The 24,637-nt window shown below is 41.6% G+C and overlaps 2 protein-coding genes across 5 annotated transcripts; one reads left to right on the top strand and one right to left on the bottom strand.

The window, feature by feature from the left end:
* The first annotated feature begins 339 nt into the window (after positions 1-339).
* Positions 340-10,510, top strand: Sf3b6 (splicing factor 3b subunit 6). Its single transcript, XM_076833136.2, has 4 exons — positions 340-584; positions 3,178-3,296; positions 9,315-9,453; positions 9,637-10,510. The coding sequence occupies exons 1-4, from the start codon at positions 555-557 to the stop codon at positions 9,724-9,726; spliced, it is 378 nt and encodes a 125-aa protein (XP_076689251.1). The 5' UTR covers positions 340-554; the 3' UTR covers positions 9,727-10,510.
* A 3,122-nt stretch (positions 10,511-13,632) lies between these two features.
* Positions 13,633-24,012, bottom strand: Fkbp1b (FKBP prolyl isomerase 1B). 4 transcript variants are annotated; one of them, XM_076833532.1, is made up of 4 exons: positions 23,976-24,012; positions 19,892-19,939; positions 14,973-15,085; positions 13,633-13,761 (listed from the first exon to the last, which is right to left on the bottom strand). In XM_076833532.1, the coding sequence occupies exons 1-4, from the start codon at positions 24,010-24,012 to the stop codon at positions 13,633-13,635; spliced, it is 327 nt and encodes a 108-aa protein (XP_076689647.1). The 4 variants fall into 4 exon arrangements, with proteins under 4 accessions (XP_076689647.1, XP_076689648.1, XP_076689649.1 ...); XM_076833534.1 differs by lacking the exon at positions 13,633-13,761 and adding an exon at positions 13,762-13,806; XM_076833533.1 differs by lacking the exon at positions 19,892-19,939.
* Positions 24,013-24,637: the final 625 nt, after the last annotated feature.

The raw sequence follows: 24,637 nt of genomic DNA, 5'->3' as shown, positions 1-24,637 counted from the left end.
GAGGCCGGACCTGAGGCCCACACCACCGCTGGGGTGCCGGGTACGGTTACAGCTTAACCACGACACACACTGCCAGAACTACACACTTGGCTTCGCGCACTGCTGAAGGGCCACGCCCGCTCTCGAGTCCTCGGCGTTGGGCCGCACTCCCGCTACTCAACCAGGGTCTTGATCTACCTTGCCTTCGCTCCCCAGATCCCACCCCTCCGACCGGCCCCTTGCTACACATGGCTGCCCCGGCCAGAACTCCGCCCCTCGTAGAGCACAAGCCCCGCCCTTTCCGGCTCATAACCCGGAAATGTCTTGGGCGCTCTCATTTTTACCTTCCGGTCTGTCTTGGATCTCAAGCTAGATTGGTACTGGGAGAGTGGGATGCTGCGTCAGCACGTCTCGGCGTGAGGCTGTTGTATTCCGGCAGTGCTGTAACAGCTTCCGGCGGGATCTGGGTGTTAACTCTTTACCTCAGAAGTCGTGTTGCGCTCGAAGGCAAACGCATTCCGGAGGGGTCCGGAGGAATTCTGTGTTTGCTGCGGTAACCTCTTCAGCCCGCCAAGATGGCGATGCAAGCGGCCAAGAGGGCGAACGTGAGTACCGGGCCATATGCGGAATAGGGGAAGGACTTCGCTGCTTGGCTTTTGGCGGCCTTGGTCAAAACGGTCCTGCCCTTCTCCTTCCCCCAAACGGGGAAGGTAAGAATTTCCCTTCGGGGGGATTGTGTCCAGGGCCTGTCCTCTGGGGGCCGGTGCCTGAACCACACTTCCGCCCCACCCCCTTTGGAGTTCCTCGTCTCCTGGCGTCAGTGACAGGTTGGCTCTGCAGCCTGTTGACTCTCCCCCCAGGATCTGGTGTTAGGATCTTCTTTTTGGCCTAAAAGTCGATAGCACAGACTAATCCTGAGTAAGCAACTCTGTGGTTCACTGGCAACTAGAGCCCGGGATTCTCATTTCATGAAGCTTTTGGGTCCTTCATTAACACATTAGTCCAACAATATTATTGAACACCTGCTGTGTACTTGGCTTTCGAGTTGGGAAGCAATTAATTAGTTTTACTTATTGAATTCCGACTCTGTGCGGGACACTAGTCTTAGGTACTAGGGACACAGTAGTGAATAAAACAAAAAGTTCTTATGCTTACATTCTAAGAGAGTGGAATGTTATGGAGACATTTTAAAAATAAAACCTCAAGTAACGATGAAGCCAGGTAATTGACTTTTGGATATGTTGAGATGTAGATATTTTTTGTGTGTGTGACTTTGATGATAGCAAATATTTCACTGGATGAAAACTTGGTTGTAGTAGGATGAAAAGAAGTGAAAGTTGAGAAAATGAAGACAACAAAGAGCTCTTTCCATGAGTCTTCGTTATGAATAGAGAACAGAGAAGTTGGGTGATACTTGGCTTTAAAAAAAAAAAAAAAGAAAAAGATGCATGACTTGATGTATTTGTATTCCAGTGAGAATACTCCAACAGATTAGAAGAAACATGGTATGGAAGAAAGACAGGTTTTGAGTACACGAACGGATGGCATAGTAATAGAAGGAATGTAGATGGAAATAGATGAATGATGTTTGGTCGGTTCAGTGATAGGAATATAAAGTGCTTACTATTTTATCTCATCTATTTTCTCCAAGAAGCAAGAGCCAGGGTCATCTCCTGGGATGGGAAGGGAAGAGTGTACAGTCCAACTCAGATGTGAGAGGGAATGATGGTGGTAAGGTATGCATAGAGAAAGTGTAAGATGGTGCTTAGCAGAGTGAGAAAACAAATCTACTGGAGAAGTATATATTATGATTGGTGGTGTCAATTTTTTAACTTAACCTTGAATCTTGAAATCTAAAACCTTATTGTAATTATTCATTTTATTACCATTGTTAGTTTGAAGACAGGGAATAGTATCTTTTTTAAAAAATTTATTTATGTGGTGCTGAGGACCCAACCCAGTGCCTCACATATTGGGCAAGCACTGTACCAGTGAGTTACAACTTCAGCCCAGGGAATAGTATCATAATCTTCTACTAATATAATACTTAGCTTAATGCTAAATATTTTTGGTTTTCAGTTTAATAAATACTTATTGAGCAGATTTGTGTCTAGTATGTAATAGAACTTGTTAACTACAGACAGTCATCACCATAGACCAAAGAAAGTATGAAGAGTCAAGGAGAGTATACAGCAGGTCAAGAAAAGAAGTTGACAATAAATAAAGCCCTGTGGAACAACATATTTTTTTTTAATTCTTTTTTTTTTTTTTTTTGGTTGTTCAAAACATTACAAAGCTCTTGGAACAACATATTTTAATGTCAAAGAACACTGAAAATAAATAGAAAATCAAAATTAGGAGAAAATAATGTCACGAAGGGACTAGATAGCAGTGTCAAAAGCCTCAGAGAAGTTCAAGAATTGAACACTGCAATTAAAAATTCTTAGTAAATAAGAGGTCTTTCAGCAAAGTGCTGGGGTGGAAACTTAGGTTTGAATGTCAACACAGTAAAGAATATGAGTCAGTTAATATAGACTTTTTCTATATGCTTGACAAGAAAAAAAGAGAGGATATAAAGAGAGAGAGAAAGCTGTTAAGTTCAGAGAAGGCAGAACTCTTTGTCTTTTTTTCTTTAACTGTCTATTCTTAATACCTACCCTGGTATAAACATAAAAAAGGAACTAAGTATTTGTTGTATGAATGAAGAGGGATCCAAATAAGCATTTTGTGTAAGGATTGACATGAGCACCTGCTCATATGCGGAACAGGAGAAGCCAATGGGGAGGGAAAGCATGTAAAGACAAGAGAGATCATTGATATAAGAAGTTTGAAAAATCCAAAGAAGGGTTACTAGTGGAAGTTTTATTGTGTGGCAAATAGGACAGTTCCCTTTTTTCCTATAGAAGGGTGATCTGAAGCTTCAAGGATTTTTGAGTAAAAAATTGTTGAGTTGGAAATCCTTGTTAAACTGTAGAGACCAAAAGCCTGGTTTTTGTAGTAGCCCCTTTTTAGTTCCTACTAATGGTCTTCCCTTAGAATCAATGCTCTCTTGTTTTGCTGAAGATCATTGCATTTTTAGTAACATCAGATTATACCTCTAATTCTTGGCATTTTATTATTATGTATCATTGAGATTTTTTTTTTAATGGTAGCACTCTTGCCATCATTAAAATGACCTGTACATATTTTTCATTTTAGATTCGACTTCCACCTGAAGTAAATCGGATTTTATATATAAGAAATTTACCATACAAAATCACAGCTGAAGAAATGTATGATATATTTGGGAAATATGGACCTATTCGTCAAATCAGAGTGTGAGTCTTACTGAGATTGAAATGTCATTTAAAAAAAATGATTGCATAATCTATAATCTCAGAATTGTAGCTGACAGCAAGGCTGTACTGTATGTTGCAGTGATGTTGTCTGTTTACAGGTGAAACCACTGAGGCCCTTAAGTCCAAGTATTCTTCTCATCTCACACAGTGCTTAGTGATAAAATCTTCTGGTTCTAAACTGAACCTCTTTACTTCATGGTACCATAGCTTCTGCCACGTAAAAGTCCCAATGAAGGGATTTCTAAAGTTCTTATATTTGGTCATATTTCATTCACAGAGAATGGTGTCTAGGGATCAGGAGACAAGATTCTACTTAAGGCCTTGTTACTAGCCATGAGACAAGTTGCCTAACTCTTTGGTTTTCTCTTCATTTGTGACCTGAGAGCTCCTTTCCAGCTTTTAGAACTGTCTCCTTTTGAATGCTCACCATCACTCCAGAGAGAGGAGTAAACCAAGAGTTGGCAATGTCCCATCATTGATATTCATATCGCAGTGAAAATGGAAGTGCTGTAAATCAGCTGTCCTTTTTGGAGATTTCACTTCTCGAAGTATCTAAGAGCTTTGGGTCCTCTCCACAGAATACATATAACATTTTGCCTGTATCTTGGGGTACATGGACTATGTTGACATTCAAACCTAAATTTCCACCCCAGCACTTTGCTGAAAGACCTTTTATTTACTAAGACTTTTTAATCGCAGTGTTCAATTCTTGAACTTCTCTGAGGCTTTTGACACTGCTGTCTAGTCCCTTCATGACATTATTTTCTCCTAATTTTGATTTTCTATTTATTTTCAGTGTTCTTTGACATTAAAATATGTTGTTCCAAGAGCTTTGTAATGTTTTGAACAACCAATAAAATAAGTAAATAAATAAAAGTTAGAGAATGTTTTAGAAATCCAAATGAAAGGGCAAGTACTGAAGTAGGGGCATCTTCTGAAGAGCACAGAATAGTATAGGGCCTCTATCTGGGATAGTTATCACCAGATCCTCTCATACCTAGCTCTTCCTCATCCTGTAGTTCTCAGCTTCAGTGTCACCTTTTCAAAGAAGTTGACCACTGAAGCTAAAGCATCTCTCCTCATTAATCTCCCTCACAACTGTTCTTAATTTTATTTATTTATTTTGCTGTACTGAGGGTTGAATCCAAGGGTACTCTACCACTAAGATACATCCCCAGCCCTTTTTATTTCATATTTTTATTTGAGACAGAGTCTTGCTAGGAACTTGTGATTCTCCCGCCTCAGCCTTCCCAGTAGGTAGAATTACAGGTGTGCACCACCATACCTGGCTTTTATTTTTATGTTTTACAATTTCTCATGATTCATAATTAGTTCATGTTTATTTACTTATATCTTTCTCTTACTTGAAGGGATGATGCCTACCTTCATTGTAGTTCTAGTGCCTATCCAATAGGAAGAATGCAATATGATTATTGAATTAATTCGCAAAAAATTGGAGTACAGAAACTTGGGTCTTGATTATAGATTGAGAAACAGCTTTTGCTGTTTTCACTGTGATCAAGTTCTCTTGCTTACTTGGGACCTAGAACTATGGTGACCAGCCTTCCCAGTTTGCCCAGTACTGAGAAATTTTCTGGAATGGAACTTTCAGTGCTGAAACCTGGACAGACCCTGGCAAACCAGGATGATTGATCACCTTATCTGACATGTAGCAAACATTTGGTTCTTTATACTTTTTAAAACCATTATATACTGTTACCTTTTCTGGTTATTAAAATCACACGTGAGTAGGGCAGATTATGACACATGAAGAAATTGAAGCTCAAAGAGACTTTGATGAGGTTTTCTTATTTTCTCTTTTAAAGTTTTTACCACCAATCAAAAAAATGTTAGTGTCTAACCTATGTGTCTACCAAATAAAATGCTTTTAAAAATCCAAATTAGGGCTGGGGATGTAGCTCAGTGCTAGAGCACTTGCCTAGCATGTGTGAGGCACTGGGTTCGATCCTCAGTACCACATAAAAATAAATAAATGAAACATAAATAAATGGGTCTATCTGTAGCTAAAAACAACAAAAAAAAAATATTTAAAAAAATGCTTTTAAGGTATGAGGTTGAAAATTAGGGCTAGGACACTTGAAATGGAGAGTCTTTGACGTGGGCTTAGGGGATAGGGGTTGAGCTCAGTGCTAGAGCACTTGCCTAGGATGTTTAAGACCCTGGGTTGCATCCCCAGTACTGCAAAAATAAAATAATCCTACCCCTGTTTTAGCTCTTAAGAAGATATAAGAGGAAGAAAGATAATCCCAGAGGCTCCAAAGGCTGTTCAAAGCCAGCCTCAGCAAAAAAGTGAGGCGCTAAGCAACTCAGTGAGACCGTGTCTCTAAGTAAAATACAAAATAGGGCGGGGATGGGGCTCAGTGGTTGAGTGTCTCTGAGTTCAATCCCTGGTACTCTATCTCCCCAACAAGAAAAAAAAAGAAGAAGAAGAAATAGCTTCCCGGAAAACATACATATGAAAGAATTTATAGGAGATAGTAGATCTCTACCTTTCAAATACATATTAGCACTTGCTCTATACCTGGCACTGTGGGAATAAAATGAAGTATAAAATAACCTTTGCCCTTAAAGAACTTAAAAATCTGGTTTTTGTTTGTTTTGTTTTTTGTTCTTTTTTTTTGGCAGTTGTCAACTTCCATACCTGATTCATTCTTGAAAATGAGCTGTTAAAAGGGGCATGCACAAGGCCCTGGGTTCAATCCCCAGCACCACCAAAAAAAAGGAGAGGGGACATGGTGGCTCATGCCTGTAATCCCAGCAGCTCAGAAAGCTGAGACAGGAGAATTGCGAGTTCAAAGCCAGCCTCAGCAAAAAAACAAGGCGCTAAGCAACTCAGCGAGAACCAATCTCTAAATAAAATACAAAGATGGGCTGGGGATGTGGCTCAGTTGGTCGAGTGCCCCTGAGTTCAGTCCCCAGTATCCCCCCTCCCCCGCAAAAAAAAAAAAAAAAAAAAGAGTTAATAGTATTCCCAAACAGTAGTAAAGATCCTATAAAATCCTTCTTAAGGCCCATACAACCTAACAAAGTAAGCTCATTCATTCATTCATTGACACTGGTACCTTCTGGTCACCCCCATACTGTATACCTGTTCCATTTCCTGTTTGTAGGAAGCATAAGCTCTGAGCAGGGCCTACACTGGAATTCTGTCCTAGATCAAATCTAAGCAGATACCTCCCCTTACCGTGGGTCTGGTACCTTTTCTTGGCCCCTTATAGGAACTGTGGCAGATGGTGAATCATCCCACAGTCTTAAATTTCATTCCACAGTTGTGTGGCTGCAGCCAGACAGAGGCAAGGAGGCATCTTCATTATATTAGAGTTTTAGCAGCGTGGGATCTCAGTCCACTGTCCCCACTAACAAGCCCATGACTGTCTCCTGCATGCAATTCAGTGCTCCTGTTGTTTCTCACACTTCCCTACATCTCTCAGGACAAATTTATGAATTTAAGAGAAGGCATGGCAAGGAACACCTACACTAGAATCAGTCCTGGTATCTGTAAGTTCCAGCTTCCACTTCTAGCCCCATTCCAGCATTCTGTCCTGGCTTATAGATAACTCACAAGTGTACTTATACCCCCATCTTAGCAGAAGCCAAGCCCTTTTTCTCAGCCAGACAGGGTTATGTAATGCATTAGGGTTTGGATTGTTTTTAAAATGAATATATGAGCCAGGCACCATGACATGCTCCTGTAATCTCAGCAGCTTAGGAGGCTGAGGCAGGAGGATCACAAGTTCAAAGCCAGCCTCAGTAACTTAGTGAGACCCTATCTCAAAATTAAAAAATGACTAGGGATATGGCTCAGTAGTTAAGGTCCCCTGGGCTTAATCCCTGGTGCCAATAAATAAATAAATAAACAAATAAATAAAATTAATATATGAAAGTAGGGGACTAACTGTATTACATTTTACAAAGTTAAAGAATCTAGCAAAAGTGGAAGAAACTATTAACTGTTCATAGAGGACTTCCTTTCTTGTCCATAAAGGATGATGGTTGGCTGCCTTCCCATATGTCATTTATAAGTTTGGCCATCTTCCTGGGTGGCCATCTTCCTTCCTTTCCTACCCACTCCCCTAGACATGCAAAATAGGTTTTGTTTTTATGGGTTTAAACTCTAGTAAAATATTATTGAGGAATATTTATTTCCTACATTGATGAAGACTGTCTTGTCTTTAAGGATTAAAACTATATGTTGTACATTTCTTTTTCTTTTTTTTTTTTTTTTAAATATTTTTATTTTTCAGTTCTTGGCGGACACAACATCTTTGTTTGTATGTGGTGCTGAGGATCGAACCCGAGCCGCACGCATGCCAGGCGAGCGCGCTACCGCTTGAGCCACATCCCCAGCCCCTATGTTGTACATTTCTAATCCAAAATCCAAAACTTTTTTTCAGTCCTGAGCACTCTACCACCAAGCTATACCTCCAACCTCCCGCCGTTTTTTAAGATTTTTGAGACCATGTCTAAATTGTTGAGGCAAGCCTTGAATTTGATATTCTCCTGGCCTAGAATCCAAAACTTTTTTTTTGATGGGGATACCAGGGATCGAACCCTGGAGCAGTGGGCCATTGTGCCACATCCACAGCCCTATTTTGTATTTATATAGAGACAGGGTCTCACTGAGTTGCTTAGTGCCTCACCGTTTCTGAGATTGGCTTTGAACTCAAAACCCTCCTGCCTCAGCCTCCCAAGCCACTGAGATTACAGGCATGCACCATTGCACCCAGCTAGAATCTAACACTTTTTGAGCACTAACATGACACTAAAAAAGTTTTGGATTTTGGAGCATTTGGATTTCAGGTTTTTAGAATGCTCAGCTAAAACAAAACAAAACAAAAAAAACTATGAAAAGACTCTAAAATCTGAAACACTTATGGCTCTAAATATTTCAGATAAGGGATTCTCAACCTCTGTAATTAAATTAGAGTGAGGAAGAAAAAAAAGTCTTTAAAAACAAGGAAGCGGCTGGGGTTGTGGCTCAGCGGTAAACCACTTGCCTAACAGGTGCGAGGCCCTGGGTTTGATCCTCAGCATCACATACAAATAAATAAATAAAAGATATTGTGTCCAACTACAACTAAAAGATAAATTATTTTTTTAAAAAAAAGGAATTCTCCTTGCTGACTAACAAGAGTCATGACTCCTAGGTATTATTTACTTTAAGACTGAAACAGTGGAGCCAGGCACAGTAGTGCATCTATAATCCTAGGGGCTCTGGAGGCTGAGGCAGAAGGATCACAAGTTCAAGGCCAGCCTCAGCAACTCAGTGAGACTCTCAGCAATTTAGTGAGATCCTGTCTCAAAATAAAAAATAAAAAGGGCTAGAGATGTGGCTCAGTGGTTAAACACCCCTTGTTTCAATCCCCAGTAACCCCTTACCACTTAAAAAAAAAAAAAAAAGACTAAAACAGTGAACATGAAGACAGTGAGAGTTTCAAGCTAATTCTTTGCTTGCTAATAGTGCTTTCGTAGCTGTGTTCTTAGTATCACTAATATAACAATAAATAAAAACAATAAATTTTTTACTTAAAGTGAAAATGAAAATAAAATATCTAACTTAAGAAATTACAAGCTTATGCCCATCTGTTTATTTCCTCTGATGGTTTTCAGGTTGATCTCAAAGTACTTAAATAAATATACTTCATTTACCATCTTTAAAAGATAGCTAGCCAGGCACAGTGGCCCACACCTGTAATCTCAGTGACTCAGCTGAGATACGAGGATCATAAGTTTGAGGCCAGCCTAGGCAAGCGGTAAAGTGCCGCTGGTTCAATTCCCAGTACAAAAAAAAAAAAAGACAGTTAAAGGACTGGAGATGTAGCTTAGTGGTAGAGCACTTGTCTAACATGCCCAAGGCCCTGGGTTAGATCCCTGGCAAAGCCAGCAAGCAGGGGGAAACAACAGCAAAGTTAAGTTATTCAGTTATCAGTGTTTGGGTAAATATGTATTTTAGTTTCATTCACTTTATCTTTGCAGGGGGAATACACCTGAGACCAGAGGAACAGCCTATGTGGTCTATGAAGATATCTTTGATGCCAAGAATGCATGTGACCACCTATCAGGATTCAATGTTTGTAACAGATACCTCGTGGTTTTATACTATAATGCTAACAGGGTAAGTACAGCAAAGTTCTTATCACATGATAAGAGAATGAATGTGGAACTGTACCTGGGTGGGCAATGTAAGGCTTGTATTTTGTTTATTTGTTTTTTGTGAGGTTTTTTGGCTATTTCTTTGGTGAAATTCGTTTAGCTGTAGATTTGTACCTATTAACTTTGGTGCTTCCCACATTTCCAGGCATTTCAGAAAATGGACACCAAAAAGAAGGAGGAACAGTTGAAGCTTCTCAAGGAAAAATATGGCATCAATACAGATCCACCAAAATAAGTGTTATCTGCATTTTCACTTTGGACTAAAACCTTTTTTTTTCCTTTAAATTCTGATTATTGTGATTTCTCATTTGAGATTCAAAATTATTTGCTTGAAACTTTGATATATACTAGAATACATTTATAAACTTGAAGTGTTTTGAAAAACATGTCATTGTTTCCTTTTGAACTTTTCCCTTCTGTTTGATATCAGGAAAAAACTAAAAAGTTGACCTATAGGAAAGATTGTGCATGGGCCTATGGACTCTTTTGAGTTTCTTAAGAGCAGGGACCTTTTTATATTATTAGTGCTTACAGTGTCCAGTCTAGTGATTAGTCATTAAAAGAATTTGTTGTAATCTTGTCATTTATTGAAAGTCTATTGATAATGAACTCTTCATTACAACAGTCCATATAGGCATCAGCATGTTTCTGGTGAAGAAACCAAAGTTCATCATCATGCTGGTTGGATGAGTAATATGCTTTCATAAAAAGCCAGTATAACAGCAACCAGTTATTAATCAGGACTACACATTTGAATAATACTTGCTTTACAGATAACCAAACACCTTTGACAGTATGGGTACCCTTGTCCCTAGCATAGAGGTCTCTCATAGCAGTGGCTTTTTAGGTGATTGCATGTTGTTAGAAATTTGAGAGCAAGAAGCCTAGGACATGGTGATGTTACATGTCTGAGATTGTATTTAAGTAGCTTTTCATTTTAATTATTAAGAATTTGTATATATTTTGGGCCTTATCTCACAGTATATCTTTGCTGTAAATAAATTTTTCATGTTTCTTTTTATGAGTTCCTATGACATGGAAATAGTATGGTTATTACCACATTCATTATAGCTTGGCAGCCTGGGAAGACAGAGCTATAATTTTCTTTTTATGGTTTAGGTAGGAGCCAAATGGAAAAACATGGACTAATTGTTTTGTGTATAACTAAAACCTAAAATAAATTTAAAAAGTACATACACTAAATCATTTAAATGGACAAAGAGCATCTATTCTACTTAAATAGACTATACTTTTTTGAACTGTCTTTTCAAAACTCACTGTTGAAATAATTGTCCTATTTATTAATTATGGCTGAGTTTTTTTTTTTTTTTTTTTTTGAAAGCACTGTAAGAGAAATATTCATTTCTAAGAGGGGTGGGCAGATACAAAAGGAGCCACAGCTGTAATTTTCTTGTGAATGCCTTTATGAATTCCTTAGAAGTTTTGCAATGTATGGTATAACTTTATTTACAAATGTAAAAAGAATTCTCTGAAAGACTTTTTGTTGAGGGAAAACTGAAATTAGACTTACTTACTTAGAATGTTAAGAATTTTAAAGTTTTCTTCTAATTGTTTGGAAATTCTGTAGTAAACAAGAACTTTCACTCAGTGAACAAATATTAAGTTCCTACTATGTGCCAGGTACTATGAACTGTGAAGCAGAAGCTGAGGCTATAGTTAACCACAAATCTTCTGTATCAGGCTCCTAAAGCTCAATTTTCCAAACTGTATTTAAGAGTGTAGTGGGTGAGTATGTCCATGTAAACATACACAGGCACATGTGCTCAAGCTGCTTTTCTTTCTTCTAGGCTAAAGCTCTTATTTCTAAGAATTTGTATGAATAGAGAATTCATTGTTTGAAAACAACTGATAGGACACAGATCTCATTACTCCCCTGTTTAACTTTTAGTGGCTCTCACAAGACAATGTCCAGACTCTTCAACATCTATCTGTATCTTAACATTTTGCTTTTTTTTTTTTTTTTTGGTAGTACTGGACAAGGGATTGAACCCAAGGGCGCTCTCTATCCCTTAGCTACATCCCTAGTCCTCTTTATTTTTTATTTTGAGACAGGATCTTACTAAGCTGCTGCAGCTGACCTCAAACTCAGCCTCCTTAGTAACATTATAGGTGTGTGCCACCATGCCTGGCTCTGCATCATCTTTTAAAAGCTCCAGTAAAATGGGTCATTCTCTCAACTTATAAAGCTTAGCATATCCTCTCCAGGTACTAGCCAAAGGTGTTTGATTTTTAGGGAGTTCTTGGTGCATGTCTCCTATTATCACCTAGGCTATAAATACTTTACATCTTTTATATGCAGATGTAGAGGGGCACCTGAAATAGTCTTAGATGTGATTTTTAGTTATCCTGTTGGTGTGAGAGCAAAAAATGTGGGTATGTGTTTTATACAGACTGAATTTTGAGAAATTATCATAGGCATTTGCTCATCAAGGGTAGCAGGGAACCAAGACATTCTAAAGGCATTGCCCCATAGAAGAATGGGTACTTCAGCCTTTAACAAGTGCAGCACCCTCTGTCTGGTCTGGTCCCACTGTGAAGGTGAGCCCAGGACTGTGGGTAATTAAAAGAAGATAGCTCCTTTCTTACTTCTTTTTCTTCATCCTAAATACCTCCTATTCATTAACTGCTCGGCCCTCAGCAGAGGAATTAGCCACAATCTCTTGGAGACAAGAGGGTTGGATAAAGTAACCAGGGTGACATGGCCCTGTATCCTATATATGACATTATGTGACATATCAGTGTATCTTTGAAGGAAACTTCAGGGTACTGTTACCAGCCCTCTTCCCTCCTCCACGTCATCACTAATTATGGCCAAGAGCTTATCTCACTCTATGCCAACAAAAAGAACATTGTCCTCGCTTTCTCTGATCTATAAAATAACCCACAGCAATAAGGACTGATTTTAAAATCTAACCAGGGATTCCAGTTTGTTACAGGAAATGTTGATGGAAATAAGTAGTATAGCTGGGCATGGTGGCATGTGCCTGTAGTCCCAGCTGTGTGAATAGCTGAGGCAGGATTACCTGAATCCAGGAGTTTGAAACCAGCCTAGACAACATATCAAGACCCTGTCTCAAATCAAAAAAAAGAAAAAGGAAACGAAGCAGTACATGTGGAAACAAGTTCAGAATCATATATCTCAGAAATAATTTCCCTAATGGAGGAGCAAATCTGGGATGAAACCAAGCAGTATATGTGAAAATAAGTTCAGAATCACACATTCTTTTCAAAAGCATCTTCCCAATATGAGTTTTGTATGGTTCCAAGCTTTTAATACACTTATATTTATTTAGATGCTGAAAATGTTCCCATCTAGGGGAAGGGAAGCTTATCCTTTTTACTCTGGTCCAAACAAATAGAAATTGTAAGATCACATGAAGTGCATAAATCCCACAATGGACTGCTTGGCTTGTGGGATTAGTTATTCTGAGCCTGTTAGATGAGTAATAGGAAATATCTACATTGCAGGGTTGCTTAAAGGATCAGTGATTTTATTTATTTAAAAGTATGCAGACGAGGCCCAGCATGGACAGTGCTCACATTGTGTATTAAATGTAGTACCACTCTCCTAACCACTTGAAAGTCTCCTTTCTACTCTTTTCCCCAAGGCACTTGGCACTTCCTACCTACAAGAAGGATGGACAGGAAGTTGTCAAGCACAGAGCCTTTATTTTACATATTATTTCCAAAGAGGACAATTGTTTAAGTGAGCAGCCAACAGAATTTATAAGTGACAGCAAAGGTAACTGGCTCAAGTCCCTCGTGTACACCATGTACATTGCGTGTCTGAGCACCTTTTGTATCTGGCTTAAGTGAAGGTAAGGCAGTGTAGATTGTGCAAACAAGAAATCTGTGGTCTGTGATCAGAAATAATTACTACATGCATCACATGAAATGCACAATCTGACATTTTGATCTGCAGCTGAAGTTTCCTCAAGCAAAGATGAACAATGACAAACACATATAGAGCAATTTGGGCAGAAAGAATGGATAATACCGCAGGGTAGGGAGGTTAGCACACTGATCAAGAGCCCCAAACAGGAGGAGCCGTCCCAGTGGCAGAGCAGGCTAAGAGGGTGAGCAGCAGCCATCTCCAGCCACCTCGAGTTCCTTCCTGCCTTCACTCTAAGTTGAGCAGCTCCACGTCAAAGATGAGGGTGGCATTGGGAGGGATGACACCAGGGTGGCCTGTGGCTCCATATGCCACATCAGGGGTGCAGGTCAGCTTCGCCCTCTGCCCCAAGCTCATCTAGCAGGGATGGGGGCAGATGGGGAGAGGAGAAAGAGGACCCAGCTTGATTTAAAAGAAAAAAGAGATAACTATGGCATTTTCCCAAACCATGTTCATGGTAACTGAAGATCTGAGATGAATTTAATATATGGCATGTTGAAATTGTGCTAGGTATAACAAATATGGTTTCTGCCTCGAAACAGCAGATATGACTATGGGACAATAATCCACAAAGTAGTCTCAAATTTATTAATTTAACAAACATTTCTAGTTATTCAATTAGAATATGGCCCAAACACTTTTATTTGCTCACTCTCATTCAAAGAATCACATTACTTATTATACACATGGGTGGCAAGGCAGCATATTAAAGAGGTTCAGGAATTAGAGGCCACAGCAAGATTGTAAGGGTGGAGAGGCCTACTGTGATGGAATGTAATATGCTTCATAGACAAGGAAGAAGAGCTTTAGCTAATGTTCATCACAATAGTTGTCTAGAACCCACTGGGCATTGCCAGGTAATCCTAGTTACCTATATTGCATGCAGATAATCCTAGTGTCTCTGGGAGCTGAAGCAGGAGGATCACAAGAATGAGGTCAGCCTGGGAACTTAGCAAGATCTTCTCAAAAAAAGGGATGGGGATATAGATCAGTGGTAGAACACCCCTGGGTTCCATCCCCAGTATTGCCAAGAAAAATAATGCATTAGGCATGAATGGAACACTTGGTGATTTTTGAGTAAGTCGATTTTTGAATTTTGAATAATTAAAAAATTTGAGTAGATTGGGTAATAGTGTTTTATCAGTGCTTATGTAAGATGTAACCATTTGGGGAAGCTAGATAAAAAAAAATGTACAGGAATTCTATGGTATTTTTGCAATGTCTAAGGTTGTTTTTTAAAAAGTTAAAAGACAAAACCAAAATACCTTCTTGGCCTACCCCACTCTAACTCCTCTGCTGCCTTGGGCCTGGACAGTTGGTTCACCACCTCAGCTAGTAACAAGCAAGCCTAGGAGGATGTGCTTGAGATACTGCCCCAGTGACAAAAAGCAGGCATGCTGGCAACCAAAGGGGTGAGGACACAAAGCTAAGAGTGAACACTAGGTGGCGCTGCCATGCCCTAGCAGAGTAAAAGCAGTAGTTTGGTCTGTGATAGAGGTTGGAGGTGCTGAGCCCAGACCCTCCACCCCAACTCTTTAGGCTCCCTTTAATGAGTAGCCTCATCCTACCTGGGCTGCACCCTCTTCAAAACCTTTGATGACTTCCTGTTTGCCAATTCTGAACTTGAAAGGTTTGTTTCTGTCTCTGGATGAATCAAATTTCTTCCCATTTTGAAGCATTCCTGTCAAAGCAAGAATAGGGTGGAAAAGAGCTGTGGTGTAAGTTAACTCCCAGTTCAGATTCAACATGTCTAAATGGAATTCTTTTTCTGCACAAATCTGCTCCTCCAGTCCTCCTATTCTGCCCTCTTTCCCAAGCAAGAAACCTGGACACTTCTTTTGTCTCACCCCCATATACAGACTATCACCATGCCTCAAATCTCTTTCAAATCCATCTATTTTCTCTACTTCTATTGTCACTACCACCTTGTGATTTGAATCACCATTAAGTCTTACCTGTGGACAGGAACAACATCCTAAATGGTCTTTATGCTGTAATCCTACTTCTCTGTTCCATTATCTACTCCACAAGCAGATAGATTTTTTTTCTTTAAACAAAAGTCTGATCATATTACTCCTCTACTAAAAATATTTGAATAGCTCACCAGGGCAGACTCCATATGCCTACATTGCCTGCAGGCACTTCAAGATTTGGCTATTACCTACCTCATGACCATCTCTGCTCTCTTCTTCCCATCCTGCCCTTGTGTCCTATTGAGGTCATACCATTCTCAAATGCCTCTGCACTTTACAGGTTTTCATGCTGTTTCCTCAGCCTAAAGTTCTCTTTTCTCAGGTATTCTAGCCTTAGATTGAGATCTCATCTATGGTTCCTAAGGTTTTCACAATGCAAAACCCAAAGGTTACATCATCCCCTGCTGCAATGAACACTATAAGGTGACCTTGCTGATCAGTGGTAGCTTCCAGAACTGTCTGACACCAGAACACCCCAGTAGTGTCTCCAGCAGTTCAGAGTACTCCTTGTTCTCTAACTGCAGAAGCCTGGTCAACCCTAATGTATGTGTGTGGTCTCCTTCCAGCAGGCCAAGGCCCAAGAACTTTTCTATTTTCACTTCTTATTGGCAATTCTCAAAGATCAGAGCTTCTGTACACAGTGCAATTCCACAACTCCATGCAGTCCCTGGACCACTACAAAATGTAATTTGCAACCACAGGAAGACCTGGCCTGTAAATTCAGACACTGGGTTCTGACTTTAGTCTGGCGCTAACTCATTGTGTGAGGTGAGGCAAATCACTTCCTCTATCTGGGTCTCAGATTTTCCATATTTAACACAGGAGGCTCTGCCAACTTAGTGTCTGAACATCTATAATTTTACTTCCGAATTCCAACAATTTGTGTACTAGAGAAAGAACCTTATTACCTACCTTCTGGGCAGAATAAATTGGGCTCTTGCCTTGGGATTTAAATGAGGCAAAAGAAAAAACCCTTCTGGTTACCCAGAGATATATAGAGAGGAATGCTAAGATCATCAAATACAAACTCACACATACATACAGGTGGCTTAGATATTCAAATACACAGAGCTGCTTATGCATGCTCACATGCTCCTTATGCGCACACACACACACACACACACACACACACAGGAGGAAATCCCTGATGGTCAAACAGATGCTAAGAAAATATTTAGATACACAGATCTACATACATTCACAGACACATACTTGAACAAATTTGTGGATATGCACACACAGGCGCACACTCCATTTATAGACTGTTTCATTCCCTAATCTCTCCAAGCTTCCTATGACCAAATCTACTTAGGACCATATATCTATTGCTGCAAGTTCAGACCAAATGACAAAATCTAGAAATAGGACTACATACGTGCGGTCACTCAGTCTGACAAAGATGCCACTGCAATGAATTAAACAAAAGATAATTTTTTTGGATTGAAATACTGACTTTGTGAATTACTGTTGCTGGATTAACTGTATATCCATAAAGGGGAAAAAAAAATCGAACCTTGATCCCTACCAAACCCACACACAAAAATCAATTCCAGGCGTATCATAGATCCAGATATGAAAAATAAGATTTAAAGCTGAGGATGGAGCTCAGTGGTAGAGTGCTTGCCTAGCATGAGCAAGGCCCTGGGTTTGATCCCTAGCACTGCAATAATAGCAGCAGCAACAACAATAATAAATTTACTACAAGGTAATATGTAAAAAAAAAAAAAAAAAAAAAAGAACCTTCATGACTTAGATATAGACAAAATTTCTTGAACTGAACACAAAATATAAACCATAAAGGAAAAAAACTGGTAACTGTGACTTCATAAAAATAAGGAATTTCTAGACTGGGGTTGTGGCTCAGTGGCAGAGCACTTGCCTCGCATATGTGAGGCACTGGGTTCAATCCTCAGCACCACAGAAAAATAAATAAACAAAGATTGTGTCCATATATAACTAAAAAGAATTTTTTTAATGAGGAATTTCTGTTTAAATGATCATGAAGAGAGTAAAAAGGCAAGTCACAGAGTGGGAAAAGATGTTTGGGATAGGTATATACAAAATATATAAAGAATAGAAATCAATAAGAAAAAGAATCTAATTTTTTTAACACTTTTTTTTTTTTTTGCTTGCTTTTTGTGTGTTAGGGATTGAACACAGGGCCTTGTGCATACTAAGCACATGCTTTATCACTGAGTTACACTCCCAACAACCTAATTTTAAAAATGGACATTTGAGCAGTCTAAAGAGGCTATCCAAATGGCGAGTAAGCACATGAAAAAGTGCTCAACTTCCTTATTCATCAGGGAAAATGCAAATCAAAACCACAATGAGATTCCACCAGGCACCCCTAGAGTAGTCCAGAAACAAAAACCTGACAATACCAAGTGTAGTGAGGACATGAGGTAACTGGAACATTCGTATCCTGCTGACAGAAGTGGAAACTGGCACTACTTTAGAAAACTGCTTGGCAATACTGCTGAAACTGAACAGAGGTGTAATCCTGTACCCTAGCAGTTCTAGTTCTGGTTATATACTCAGTAGAAACATATACACGTGTACTATGTGCAATACAAAACAGTTCACAGCAACATTATTCATAGCCACTGAAAACCATAAACAACCCAAATGTTCATCAATAGTAAATGGGAGCCTGCTTAGTATTCACAAGGCCCTGGGTTCAGTCCCCAGCACCAAAAAAAAAAAAAAAAAAAAGATGGGATATGTACATTTAGCTGGGATATGTTCAGTAGCATGTGCCTGTAATCCACTGATTCAGGAGGCTTAGGCAGGAGGATCATAAAGTCAAGGTCAGGCTCAGCAATTTGGCAAGGCCCTAAGCAACTTAGCAAGGCCCCTGTCTCAAAAAATAAAAAGGGCTGGGTTGGAGATGTAACTTAGTGGTAAACCTTTCCTGGGTTCAATCCCTGGTACCAAAAAAAAAAAAAAAAAAAAAAAAAAAAATTAAAAAAAAGAAAAGAAAAAGAAAACCCTGTAAAAGAATTAAAAAAAAAAAAAAAAAAAAACACTGTGGATAAATCTCACAGACATAATCTTGCTTGCCTAGCATCTGCTGGGTTTGATCCCCAGCACTACCACCACCCCCACCGGCAAAAAAAAAAAAAAAAATGAGCTGTACATTGATTATGTTTTCTACTTTTTTGGGGGGTGTGGAGGTTACTGGGGATTGAACCAGGTGCACTTAACCACTGAGTCACATCCCCAATCCTTTTTTTTAAAAAAATTATTTTTTCTTTCTTGTTGAGTTGCTTAAGGCCTCACTAAATTGCTGAGGCTGGCTTTGAATTTGCAATCCTCCTGCCTCAGCCTCCCAAGCTGCTAGATTAGTTTTAATTTTTTAAAGTTTATAAAAGTTCCATATAATCCCCTACTGTGTTTTATCAATCTCTCCCCATACTAGCCACTTATAGCTGATGTTAGTGTTTAATGCACATTGCCCGTTCTACATATGTACTGTGAAAAGACTTTGCAAAAAGATGTTGTGTTTTCAGTAATTTGATAAATACTGGTCTGTCTGCAACACATAGAACAGATAAATCAATTCCCTGGGTCAGAGGGCCCAGAGGCCCCATGGTAATTAGGTCACATCACCAGGAGATAAAACAGCCTCAGTCCACTGACATCAGCAACGGACAATGCAACTGTTGAGAAACAGCCACACTGTCTGCTAGAACTAACCTGGTGCTTCACACTGGCCCTGAGAACTGCTAAAAATGGCCCCATCCAACATGTCCCAGGAATTTAGCTGGGCTTGCTGTATGCTAAGTGACTGTCACCCACTGAGCCTGCCACATTAGGAAGCAGGTCACAAAGCAGAGCTCTCATCCCCCTTGGAAAAATACCTGCTCATGATCTTCCGGCCAGCAATCCTGAAGGACTCATCTAGAATGAATGTCCCTTGGCCCACCTGGCCTTCAGATACATAGCATCCAGGAGGAGATAGCAAAAACATGGAGCTCTCCTTGGGGTTCCCCCAGTATTGGGAGACAAGCACCACCAACATTCTACCCCTCACATTGCACCAGAGGCTCCAGGTGACTTGTCTGTCCTAACTACAGACCCAGTGAAGGTAGGCATGTCACACGGTTGGTGTCCAATAACAGCAGATTGAATTAAGCAGTGTATTTTTGAAAACAGGAAATTGTGAGGCCAACCTCCTCTTCTCGAATGATACTGTCGGACGAAAAGTGAGTCTGCTGGGAGTTTTGGGGCTCTTCAACCTTTCAGAGAGACCTCCAGCTATTAAGACAAAATCAGGAAGGCCAGAGCACTACTCTAACCCCAGTGAGGGAAGGGGACTGGAGATGCTTGATTCAAGTATCAGCTGGCACCATGAGGGCCTTTGTGGTATGAAGAGAAGAGGACTGGTCACAGTTCTCTTTTGCGGGGGGCTTCAGGCCTGATCTGAAGACAGACATCTCAGGAGAGGAGCTCAGAGGACCTTCCTGCCTTGGGAGTGGCAGGCTGGTGAGGGCTGAGAGAATGAGGCCTACCTGTGTAGTGTACCACGCATGTTTGGCCCTTCTTCGGGAATGTCCTTCCTGCAAGGAGACACGAGGGAAGATGAAGGAGTAGGGTATTAGGAAAACTCACCTGTGACTTTCAAGTATGATTCTGACCATGTCCCCATCTGTATCATGAGTCGGTCCCTGGCCCATGGCCCCAGTTCTGACTCTATGCCTTGTATGAGACAGAACTAATCACATCGCCTTCTAGCTTGGAATTAAACACCCCCCTTTTTTTTTTTTTGGTACCTTGAATTGAATCCAGGGGTGCTTAACCACTGAGCCACATCCCCATCCCTTTTTTATATTTTATACCTCAGGGTCTCACTGAGTTGCTTAGGGCCTTACTAAGTTGCTGAGCCTGCCTTTGAACTCATGATCTTCCTGCCTCAGCCTCCCAAGCAGCTGGGATTACAGGCGTGCACCACTATGCTTGGCTCTGGAATTGAACTTTATGCCATTGGTTTCCTCAACTCTAATCTCCCTGCCTGCCCTACCTGCACACAAACTTTCTTTGATTGCTCTTTTTGCTTTCCTTCATTTATTCCAAGAACATTTATGGGTAAGCTAGTATATGCCAGGCCCGGACTAGATTCCAGAGATACAGAATAATATATAAACTCGGGCTGGGGATGTGGCTCAAGCGGTAGCACGCCCGCCTGGCATGCGTGCGGCCCGGGTTCGATCCTCAGCACCACATACAGACAAAGATGTTGTGTCCGCCAAATACTAAAAAATAAATATTAAAAAAAAATTCTCTCTCTCCCTCTTTCTCACTCTCTCTCACTCTTTAAAAAAAATATATAAACTCATGAGGAATTTATGGGAAAAGACTCATAGATCCTAGATTATATAGAATGATGACTGTTATCAAGGATGAGTAAAATTATTCACAACTATTTATTGAGTACCTACTATGCATCAGGCCTGTGCTTGATTCTGGGATATAGTTCCCTGCTCTTTTGGAGTTTACATTCTAATGGAGGGAGACAAACAATACTCAAATAAACAAGGTAATTACAGATGGTGATAAGTCCTTTAAAGAAAATATATACCCCTGAGTGTGTATATGGCTATAATACTAGCAACTCAAGAGACTGAGGCAGGAGGATCTCAAATTCAAGGCTAGAATAGGCAACTCAGTGAAACTCTGTCTCAAAAAATAAAAAGGGCTAGATATATAGCTCAGTGGTAAAATAAATAAATAAATAAAAATAAAAGAAAGAAAGGAAAAAAAAAAAAAACACCCAGGCTTGGTGGCACACACCTATAATCCCAGCTATTCTGGAAGCTGAGGCAGGAAGATTGCAAATTACTATTTGATGATAACTTGTCTCAAAAAGGGCTGTGGATGTGGGCTGGGGATGTGGCTCAAGTGGTAGTGTGCTCGCCTAGCATGCATGCGGCCCAGGTTCGATCCTCAGCACCACATACAAACAAAGATGTTATGTCCGCCAAAAATTAAAAAATAAATATTAAAAATTCTCTCTCTCTTTCTAAAAAAATTTTTTTTAAAAAAGGGCTGTGGATGTAAACCAGTGCCCAATGCAAAAAAAAAAAAAAAAAAAGGAGAGGGAAAAGAAAAGAAAAATAATCACAGTGATGAATTAAAGAGAAATATCATAGGCAATTTTAGAAAGGATAATCCAGGAAGGCCTTTTGAAGGAGATGACTTTGAACTGAGATTTGAGGGAAGGAGAAACCAGTGCACAGATGTTGAGGCAGGAAAGGACTGATGTATTTTCAGAACTGATAGGAGACTAGGTGTTTGGATGGAGGGAGGGAAGTAGGAAAGAGATGGATCATGCAGCTTGTAGAGTCAAGTTCAATACTAAGTGCAATAGGAAACCACTAGAAGGTTTTAAGCAAGAGAATGACATAATCTGAATTAAGATTTTATAAGATCACTCTGGCGGTTTTGTGGGGGATGGACAGTTAGGCGTCTGTTGCAATAATCCAGACAAGAAATCAATGGTGGCTTGAATTAAAGTGATGGCAGCTGACAAGAGAGTGAAATACATTGGAGACATATTTTGGAAGTGGAGCTGACAGGGCATGCAAATGGACTGGAGATGGGGGAAAAGGCGAAAACAAAAATGATGCTTGAATTTTAAGTTTGGGCAAGTGTGATGGGTGGTGAAGCTGTTTCCTGAGATGGGAAAAATTGAGGAGGAACAGATTTGTGAGGGTGGCAATCTTGAGATGCCTATTAGACATCTGAGTTTCTACTGCAAGTAGGCAGATGCAGAGTCTGCACTGGAGGCATAAATTTGGGTGGAATTTAAAGCTACTGGGCTGGATAATCAAACCTGAGAATAATGACTCTGCCAACATTTAGAAAAAAACTCTTCGAACCAGGAGAAGGGAGCAACTAAGTGACTAAAGGAGCCAGGGAAAGCATCACAAAGCAGAAAAGCGTTCAACTGGGTCTTTGAAGATGAGTAAGAGTTTGCCCGAGGAAATAAAGGGACCTACTCTGGGAAAGGGGTTAACATGTAAGACATGTTCAAAGGCCTAGAGTCCAGTCAGAGCCAGAGCCCTGTTTGTTTGACGCTGTAACCCTAGGGTCTAGCACACAAGTTCATGCTTCATAAATATTTGCTGGATGAGTGGTGTATTTAACAAGTTGCAAGCAGCTTGGCAAAGCTAAAGGAAAGGTGGTGGTGGACATAGGGACAGTACTGAGAGAAGCTCTAGGGTGGAAGGTTAGAACAGCCCCTATCACCAAAGGGCAGGGTGCCTGCAGAAGGAGAGCAAAGAATCATTACAAGATTTTCTGCTTGAGGGAGGGCCCTGATCAGATATATTTTTCTCTCTCTTCTCCTAGTCTTTTATAGTAGTAGGGCCTCACCCACGAGAGGGAAGCACTCTGAGTTACATCCCCAGTCTCCAAACATGCGTTTTAAAAAGAGGTCTCAGGCTGCGGTGAAGAAAATGAGGGGAGTGGGTGTGAAGAGAGACCAGACTGAAGGCAGGGAGGTGAGACTGAAGGTGGGAGGACAGTTCAGAGGCTATGAGACCGGGGAAGGGTGACAAAGCTTGGAGAGATGCACCCTGGACCCCAGCACCAAGGTTCTTTGCGTGGCTAAAGAAGCATCAGGGATGATGCGGCTCATGGCTGGGACTTCTAGGCATCACTGCCTTTCAACAAGAAGGGTGCCTGGAATCAAAAGGCCCTCCAATTTCCTGGGAAAGGGAACATCTAATAGAAAGTTTGCTTGTCACGACCTGCAGACAAGGAAGTTTTCGGTTTTAATTAAATTTTATTTAAGAATTGGCTATTCCTTACACACCCAGAACCAATTATTCAAGAGCTTAGGAAAGTGAAGGCTGCCTGTTCCCAGACAGGGTACAGGAGGACCCAGAGGAGCACTCTTGGGTGGGGAAGGTGGTGGGGATCGCGAGTTCTGCTCCGCACTTGCTGACTCTGAGGTATACGGGGCTCTCTCGGCAGGTCACGCAGCAGGTCGGAGGTCTGGGCTGCGAGTCTTAAACGTGGAGGCCATGGCGGTGGACAGGATGGCCAGGGAGACTGAGTGGGACAGGGACGATAAATTGTGATGCAGTGAAGTGGCGGAGGGAGCGCTTCCCCTTCCCAGACTGGCTCTGTCCCTACAGCTTGCCGCTGCCCAGTTCTCCCAGGGCCGCCAGACGGGAGGCCGGGTGTGATGGGGCGCGTTAGAAGGAGATGCCCCAAGCAGCAGAGAGCCCAAAGCAGGTCCTTCCCCGGCAGGTAGGGAAAGCGGGGCGGAAACCCGACCCTAGGAAGTCAGCAGTAGCCGGTAACTGAGAGGTTTCAGCCCCTGCAGCGGCAGCTGCGGCCCCCGGGGCGGTGGCGGGCCGCAGACCCCCGTCGCGAGCCGCCGCCTTCATTCCCCTAGGTGAGCGGGCGCGGAAGGGGGTGGTGGCGAATCGTCTCCCAGACCCCCTAGAATCGCGTCTGGGGTCTCCTCCAGCCGCCAGCGTCTGGGCCCGCCCCTACTTCGGTTCCCGCCGACCCCTCTGAATCAGACCCCCGCCCGCCGGGCTCCGCCCCGGGACCCTTCTCCTCCCCGGCTCCGCCGCCCGGTACCGTCTCCCGGGGAGATGGTCTCGATCTCCACGCCCATCGCGGTCCCACAGGCCCCGCCTCCGGGGGTCCTCGCGGTTACCCCGACCCCGGCTCGGATTCGGCCCGGCCCTGCAGGCTCTCCGGCTCGCCTCCCTGCCGCCTCTGCAGAGCCGGAGGAGGTGCGGCTGGAGTCGGGACCTGCGCGGGGAGGGGCCACGGGGAAGGGGGCGGCGGGGTGGAGCTGCGCGAAAAGGTGGGGTCGGCCGGGGCGGGGCCCTGGGGAAGCGACCCTGACGTGGCTGCTCCGGAGCCTGGCCCGACTAAGGGTCACTAACTCACTGGCCACGGAGGGCGGTGAGGGTGCGAGGCACACAGGCACCCGCACATCCACATATCCATCCATCGACCCATGCATTCAATACATATTTATTTAGCATCTATTCTGTGCTAAGCTGGGGAGTCAACCTGGTCCTACAGACTAGGAGAAGACCGGCAATGAAACATTTTAATTAGATGTTATCAGTGCCATAGAGTTCAGGGCACTAGAGGAGTCCTGAACTAGTTAGGCTTCGTGGGTTTGTAGAAGGACAGAGGGTAGGGAGGACACCAGTTGTTGACTCTGCCCCACCCACCTTAAACCCCTATTCACTATCCCGTGTAGTTCTACTCCACGCACGCACGTG

The sequence above is a fragment of the Callospermophilus lateralis genome, chromosome 14 (genome assembly GCF_048772815.1).
Source record: "Callospermophilus lateralis isolate mCalLat2 chromosome 14, mCalLat2.hap1, whole genome shotgun sequence".
In the NCBI taxonomy this organism is placed as follows: Eukaryota; Metazoa; Chordata; class Mammalia; order Rodentia; family Sciuridae; genus Callospermophilus; species Callospermophilus lateralis.
This window is presented reverse-complemented; position numbering and strand designations above follow the sequence as displayed.